The sequence below is a fragment of the Centruroides sculpturatus genome, unplaced genomic scaffold (genome assembly GCF_000671375.1).
Source record: "Centruroides sculpturatus isolate CEXI.00-Female unplaced genomic scaffold, Cexi_2.0 scaffold666, whole genome shotgun sequence".
NCBI lineage: Eukaryota > Metazoa > Arthropoda > Arachnida > Scorpiones > Buthidae > Centruroides > Centruroides sculpturatus.
Genome location: NW_019384928.1, coordinates 138925 through 147755, shown reverse-complemented (window position 1 = coordinate 147755; position 8831 = coordinate 138925). Strand labels below are relative to the sequence as shown.

At 28.0% G+C, this 8831-nt stretch overlaps 1 protein-coding gene across 2 annotated transcripts in view; it reads right to left on the bottom strand.

The window, feature by feature from the left end:
• Positions 1-8831, bottom strand: part of LOC111631940 (coiled-coil domain-containing protein 47-like) — a 53269-nt gene that overhangs the window by 21202 nt on the left and 23236 nt on the right. For both annotated transcript variants that reach the window (XM_023376280.1, XM_023376281.1), the window contains exons 6-7: positions 2072-2173; positions 1812-1919 (exon numbers count right to left, since the gene is read on the bottom strand). In XM_023376280.1, the coding sequence (XP_023232048.1) occupies positions 1812-1919; positions 2072-2173 (210 nt within the window). The remainder of the gene's footprint in view (positions 1-1811; positions 1920-2071; positions 2174-8831) is intronic.

Below are 8831 nucleotides of genomic sequence, written 5' to 3'. Positions count from 1 at the left end.
GGTCTAAGTGGCAAGGGGGAGGGAGGTGTGAAATACATACTATGTTTAGATAGATAAGAAAAGCCACAATTTAATTCAAAACACGAAGAAAAGGTACTTACATTTTAAACAGAAGAAAAATTGAAACGTTGTCACTTTCGGGGACCACCCCTTCACCCTTCCTCTCTCTACCATGTCCCGACCTACTCTCTTTGTCCCTTCTTTTTTTCGATTTTACGACCCTTTGTCTACATTTCTTATTTCCCTTTTACAACTGTACGCAAATGGATTGCACATGGACCGACAAAACCGCATCTGAGGGAGAACGAGGAGGTCCGATATCACTACAGTTGCGTTTGCGCGTTACGTTCGGTTACAACTTACAAGTGTAACACGTTAAGTCAAGACATCGCGAGCGATCGACCAAAATTGGTTTTGCGATCGACCGGTCGATCGCGATCGACCGGTCGATCGCGATCGACTTGTTGGCCACCCCTGGTATATATTATATATACTTGTGGCCCAAAACTCCTTGACTTCTTCCAATGCGGCCCAGAGAAACAAAAAGGTTGGACACCCCTGATTTAGGGAGTTAAAACTTAATAGGCAATCAAAATCTCTAAATTATAAATTTTGAATTAATTTACTAAATAAAGTTAAATTTATTTACAATAAACAAACTGATGTTCTAAATGATTTTCAAATCAAACAAAATGAGGAGGAGATGATATTTGCCATTCAAGTATGGAGCAGTATATCAAAGTGGTTAAACAAAGCTAAAAGAAATCTATGATGTTTTTTCTGTTGAAGATTGCTTGAAAAAGTAGAAAATATATATTTTTTCAATTGCAAATTTTATCTTTAGATATTCATCTGTATATCACTTTCAAATTGAAGATAGTGGCTTATGGTGTCTACTATGACTATTGCATTCTGAAAGAAAGGTGACTGAACATCACTTTCGTTTACAGAATCATCACCTTTTCTGAGCAACATCCTGACTGGTCCTGATACTTTTGTGTAGAGTATGATGTATGATTTTGAGTTACATTAACATACGCATGCATGTAGCCAAGGTACCAACTTTTTTTTGGTGTCAAGAGTAAAGAAGTAGCCAAACTTGAAATCACTGTATGCACTCCTGACATGCAAACTAGCACATGTTTCCATGGAACCACATCCATTTAAAGGAGTAGGCATCCTTAAACTTTAGTTTAAATAGTTTAGTTTAAATCTGAGTACAGTAGAATTGCATACTATTACATGACTCTAGGTCACATGCATAGATCTCATTTTTTCATTTGAATACACCCATATATATATACTTGGAATCACTTTAGATTGTTAATATAATAAAATGTTTCTTACATATGAAATAAAAGTAACTATACTATAAAAATAAACATAACTGTATATATTTATCTGTTACAGTTTAAATATTAAAACATGTTCAAAACAAAAGAAATAAATCTATTATCATGCAATTCTAGTTTACACAGGTTTTATTTTATATGAAGTTACAGTTAAAAATAAAAAATTAATTAATTCATTTAATTTAAACTAATTTACATTTATTTTTTTATTTAGGATAAAAAATGATAATAGTCCTATGCTAAAAAATATCACTTTAGTTACTCATAAATATCAAAATAAAAAGAGCCAATAACACTTGTCATTTAAATTTGGCTCAATTCAAATAATTGTTATCTTAGCTTTATATGTGCTGACTTATTAAAAAACTTTACATCATTTTTTGCAATTCCATTGCCTAAATAAAATAACATTATACTGTTACATTAAAATAAATTTAATATAATATTAAAAAAGTATACCTTATTATCTAAAATGGCACTTGTAGCTTCTCCAATCTCACTCATTATAGTAAAATTAGAAGAAAGCCCATATTTTTCAGCCGTTTTTCTCTCTGGACAATAAGTACTCTAGAAATAATAAAATGTAAATTACTTTAGTTAATATTTTTAAATATAAAGATAATTTTTTAAATAATAATCTGTAAATGTTAAATAAACTTAATTACAGTGAATTCTACTAGCTGTAAAAATATTTTGAAAAATGAGAAGAGAAAAATTACCAAGTCATTAATCTCTTTAACCATACGAGCAGCAACTTTTTTATGAGCTATGCAAAAAACAAATGTATCCATTGCATCAACATTCATTTGTACCTTGATATGCTATAAAAGAAATTTCAATTTTACAATGTAATATCATATGTTAATTATATTATAAATGTCAATTAAAATTGAAAACCATTAAGATTCCAGAGAAATAATGTTCATTACATAATAAATTGTAAATTTTATATATTCATATAACTGAAAATTTATTTGATTGAATCATTTTATTTACTCTCATAAAAATAAAAGAGCCAATAATACTTGTCATATAAATTTGGCTCAATTTAAATAACTATATAATTACAGTGGTACCTCAGGATACGAAATTAATCCGTTCCGAAACTGAGATCGTATCATGAAAATGTCGTAAGGTGAATCATCTATTCCCATACGATTACATGTAAAACTAAATAATTCGTTTCAACGTGAAAAACATACTTAAATTAAAGCCAAGTAATACATTTAAAAAGATAACTGTAGTAAGAAAAACAAATGAAAAATGCGAACTAATGAAACGTCGTATGGTGAGTTTTTGTTCGTATCGTGGAGCAAAAATATGTTCGAATTTCATGTCGTATCCTGAAAATTTCGTATGCTGGGGCGTTCGTAACCTGAGGTACCACTGTATCTCAGCTTTGAGCATGCTGACTTATTAAAAAAATTTACATCAACATCATTAAATTTATGAAATATTTATTATAGTCTGTTCAATTACAGTAAAGCATCAATTATCCGAATACCAATCAACTGAAACATCAGTTAACCGAAAGTGTTCCAGTCGGCAAATTCAAATTTCTGCTAGTGCTGTAGTGCTGCAGCACTCTCCCCTTCCCTGCCAATCTAAACTGTAGGCCTACTTTAATGTACTACTTTATGTAAGGTATGTATTTGTAAGACGTGTGATACAAAATATGTACAGTACAGTACAGTTTTGTGTTTAATATATTTTCATAAAGGATCAGTTATCTGAAAAATCAGTTATCCAAACCACAGTCCTGAATTGTTTCAGATAATTGATGCTCTACTGTATTATAAAACTTATTATAAAACAGATTTTAACAGTATAAATTAAAATAAAGCAAATAACAATATCAGTGATGCCATGCCTTAGTCAGAAAAATAGTGATCAATAATGCTATTGTAGCTAAAAAGGAGAAACCTTGTACAGTCAAGCTAGGGCTATTGTCTTTAATTTGTATAATTATTTTAAATAAAATAGTTACCCTGTAGTTATTCTTTTAAGAATAATGCCAACTGGTTTGGCACTAACCATTAACATTTTTGCATATGGCCATATTATCCTACCTTTGGTGGAATATGACACTTTGATGCTTTGATTTCATACTCTTTTGTGATTAAATTTGCTTTGTATTTGGCAAAATTACTATCTGATATTATAATTAAATGCTATAAAAATACTTTCTTGGCTTTATTTTGTTCATACATTTATATGGGCACTGTACAGTTATAAAATAAAATTAAGTTGTTATATTTTTCCAGTTTACTACACACATTCCTGGTATATCTCTTTTGAATATATGAATAATTTTATTTAAAAATATTTACAAGGTATAGTTCAATAATTGTAATATTCCATTAATAGTATGCCAATAATAAAGTATTCCAAAAACAATGTCAGAAAAACTCAAAGAAGCAGATAAAAGACATATACCAGTAAGTTATAAAATCAAGTTAGTTATAACTTTAACTTATAACTAACTTGATTTTATAACTTTTTACAGATATATTGGGTTACACCAAAAGTTCGCTCGGTTTTTAGAAAGAAATAAAATACCATATTTGCTCACTTATAAGATGATCTCACGTTTAAAGATCAAAATAAAGAAAATTAGATTTATTAATACAATTTAATTTTATTTCATTTAATCACAAATAAAATGTCAAATGCACATATTATCCCGCAAAAATTACTGGCATTTTAAACCTTAGAAAAATCTTGTAAAATCGACAACATAATTTGTTCATGTAAAGTTGAACAATCGGGAATCCTTTTTGACAATTCTTAACAGTCAAATCAACTCTATGTCGATTACATGCGAGTTTCTCCGAATTCTGATTTCCGAATAATCATGTTTTCACATGGGAATGAATTAAAACTTATATCGGGCTCCCGTGTGATTTTGGAATTTCAATTCAAAAGCTTTGCTTTTGTAGATTTTCTATGGCAATTATATTATAAATAAATATCTGAAGACAGAGTCCACCCAAAAGGGACCACCATTTATTAACTTTGTGTTCCAGACTACACATTCTTGGTGACTGACCTTTCTTTTTAGGCTACTGGCTGCCAAAAAGCTAAAAAGTCCTTTTAAAAACACAAAAAATATATCCAGTTAGAAATACAAAAATTTTTTAAAAAGAACTGGTGACATACAGACATCTTCATGGTTTCCATCCGTATCTTCTTGGGGGTATTTTGGCTTTTTATCTACAAGGAAATGAGTGCTGGAAAATGTAGATTGTAATAGCTTTGCTTTTCCTATTGCTATTCATCTTTATTCCTAACAATACACAAGAACGATTGAAACAACCGAGATAAAATACTTTTGTTTTTAAATGCCAGAAGGTGAGCATCACATTTACAAAAATTATTGCAAAAACGCAAAAAATCCTTTGCTCGCACATATATGATAACCTAGGTTTTTGAAGCAGTGAAAAATGAATAAAAACCTCGTGTTATAGCAAGTAAATACAGTAATATATTTTCTACATCACTACAATTTTTTAAGTTTTTATTATTAACTTAAAAAAAATTGTAGTGATGTAGAAAATTAAAATCTCAACAAATTTCCAGGCCTGATTTAGGGTGTTAGTATCTTTAAAATTAATTGCTACATTTTTCTTATAAGCTATTGTACACAATTGTGAAGGTCCAAATCCTTTTTGTTTTAGAACAGTATCACCCCTCTAATAAACCTCATGATTAGGTGGAAAGGGAAAAGGGAAAAGATATATTTTCATTAATTTTATGATCACATTTTCAGAGACTTGTTCTCAGAATGTATATCATTCTTTTCCCAGATAAGGAAATATGTTGTACAGTACATATACATCAAAAAGCATCCAGAACATTATTCTGAATTTAATGGCTTATTTGATATGTATTGTGTAAATTTATAATTAGTATTGCTAGGAAACATCAGTTGTTTATCAGCTATAATACTATACTGGTTTGTAGAAAAGCACAGTTTCTGATGAACTTATTCTACACTTCTGACATCAGAGCATTCTTATCAGTTTTTGTCTTTATGAGAGGCTATTTTTCATATCAAAATACCATGTGAAAATCATATGCAATGAAGTTGTGTTGCAATATTTACTAAAATTATCATAAGTAATGCCTTTTTACTAATTTTAATTATGTTTTATTATTGTTTAAGTTTACAGTTTGAAACAATATATTATTTAATGCATTTGAATCAAAATGTTACAGATTTAATAATCTAAATTTCTGATATTTTTACTTAACTAGTCAATAATATTTTAAAAGAACAAATATTTGTAATATTAATATAACATGCTCCAAAACCAATAATCAATGCAAAATAAGGTTAAACAACAAATAACAAACATTTCTGTTGTTTAACCTTACTTTGCACCGGTTATTGGTTTTGGAACGTGTTATATTATAATTATCCCAGTTTGATATGCAGGTATTTATTTGTAATATTATTTCTAATATTATTTAAATTTTATTTGTTGACAATGAAATGCAGTTGAAAATTAGTTTTTCCACTACAAAATAGTAATTCATAAATGTACTTGTATATTTATTTAATTTTAAATGTACATATTTTCCTTCTTGTGACATGTAAAACTGACTAGAGTTTTTAAATATCACAAACAATTATTTTATTCAATATTTAACAACCCATATATTTAAAACACAGCAGTGTACAGGGCTCTGCTTCGAAAAGCTTTTGCCCATTGCAATGTCAAGGACACACTACAAGAAATACAATGTATTAAACACATCACCACAGCTCATGGTTATAGCANACAGTTGACATTGTGCTCTGGAGGAAACAATTTGTATCACTCTTGCTACGGATATAATTTGTAATCTGGAATTTTTGCATACCTTTTTAATACGTATTTAATTGCGGCTCGCGAAAAATTTCAAATTTTGAAAAATGGCTCGGACTATCAAGGAGCTTGGCCACCCTGGGACTAGGGTTAGATTCCAAAAGTTAACAAAAGTATATTATTGTTTTTCGTTACTAAGAGAAACATGTTTATTAAAGCAATCAATAATTAACTAACAATCACAATTAAAAGTAATGTTTTATGCATTGAATACTAATTTTAATTAAACAAAAGCATTTTCTTTTTACAAAGTATTGTCATCTAAACTTTTTTGTTGATCTTGGTTCAGAAATATCAGCAATGTCTTCATTTTTTTAAATATTTCTACCATAAAAATTTTTTATGTATGACAAAATAAAAATATGTTATTAATCAAAAATTTGTTCTAGCAAGTTGTGTTTGTTCAGTTAAGTACCAAGCGATTTTTTCCAGAATTTGTGTTCAAATACCAAATTGTTTGAGTTGGGAACAGTTCAAGTACCAAGATACTGCCATATTTCATTCATCATTTTTACAAATGGTAGCTTACCTATGGTTAAAAAAAGTTTAATTACACTTACCTAAAAACATTTAAATAAACTTTACTAAATACAAAGATTAATCTATAAAAACAAAACACAGTGAGTCTTAAATTAAAGGCTAAAATCTGAAAATGGCAACAACACCCAGTTGATAAGAAAGCTAGGACAAGTAAGAAAAAAATTGCACTAACAGTTTTCATTAAAGTAAACCTGACAAAAAGGCAAAAAACAAATTAAAAATTTCAATATTCTAAAATCTGTAGGCAAATTTCAGACAACAGGCATGCTTACTTGAAGAAAAAAATATAGAATAACAGAGCTTGTACATAAAAATTGTGAAATTTTGTATGGAGAATTTTCCAATTCTCAAACTGTGTTAGAGAGTGTTGTATGAGGAACATCTGTATAGTGGTAAATGAAAAACAATTTAATGTGACAAATAATAAAGATAAACTCAATGAATATCTTATAAATATAATAAAAATTACAAAAGGACTGGAATATACTTAGCCTACAAGATTCATAATAATATCAGTAGCATACATAATCAAGCATTAAACTAAGTGGGATAGATATGGTGAAATGGTGAACTATAGTGGAATCCCAATTAACAAAACCCATTTTACTGAGGTTCTGCATTATCAGGATGAACTATTCAAGACTACTGTACGAACAAAGATAAGGAAACACAGAACAGTACAGCTTGTTTCATAAATCTTGGCTAGGCAATGAAGGATTGCCTAGCCACTTGAAAAGATTCTAGAAGTTTAAAAAAAAAATTTTATTCTAATGACTTCTCATGAAATACATATTTTAAAAATGATAAAGCAAGTTTTAATTATAATCATACTTGTATAATGAAAAAAAAATTGATCAAACAAACTGTCATTATGCAGGTATGACAATTTACTTTGTGAAGTAATTTTGTCCAGGGTGAAATCTTTTTAAAATATTTTTTTTTAAATGGATGGAAATGAGTCTTCTCTTAAGAATATTATATTCAGTGAGATATTTGAAAAGTAATGTGTAAAAATTATAAACTGATTTAAAATAAATAATTTTAATTTTAAATAAATTTATTTCTCAAATTACAAAATATTTATTCCTTAAATATTTTGTAAAGTTTAAAAAGAAAGAGATGAATAGCATTTAGAGATTTTAATAAAATATTTAGAGATTTTATTCAGCATGAATGTGATTCAAAATTCTAATGATTATAACATATTCTAATTAGCAAGTCATATTCTGATCAAAACTGAATTTTTAATGGATTCCAGTGAGTTGTCATAAAACTTTGATTTATAACAACTTGCTTGTATTTTGTTAATAACTTTCCCCAAATATTAATATTTCATGTTATTCAAGATGTTATGGCATATAAAATGAAACTTTTGTCAAAAAAGAAAAAAATCCTGTATCTTATAGGTGAAGTTGCAATCTCCTAGAGATTAATAAATTTCCCAAACAGCCTTCGGCAAGCTACATCTAACCTCCACTGGCTCAATTCTTTTTTTTTTTAATAAAAATGTTATTGTTTAATTATTATTTTTTAGCTATATCCAAGCAGCTTATTCATGTATTTTATGTAGTAGAATTTAATAGTAAGTTTTAATTGTAGATAACTTCTTTTAAACTCTTCATTTTTCCTGAAAAATAAAAGTGTTCATTCCAATTTTTTTCTTTTTTTACCCAGAATACAGCAAAAATTTGAGGCTTAGTTCCAAAGGTAATAGATGTCCTAAATACAGAATAATTTTTTTTCTACATATTCTGTGTTGAAATATGGATGTATCTTATATGCCATAAAATATAGTATCCGAAGTATCCTCAAGTTCATCATACTTTGGATAATTAGAACGCTACTATTTTATATTTTTGCATTAATTCAAGTTTTAATTTACATATGATACATTCTATACTGATAAAAATTTTATTTTATTCTATATGTAACTTTTAAAGATTCCAAAAACATTTTATAGTGACAATATGCTTCATTAAAGCACCTTTATGAACAGTTGTAACAGATCAACAGTGGGGATAAATTTATCAATATATCATGCATTTCATATAAAATGAGTTTCTTATAT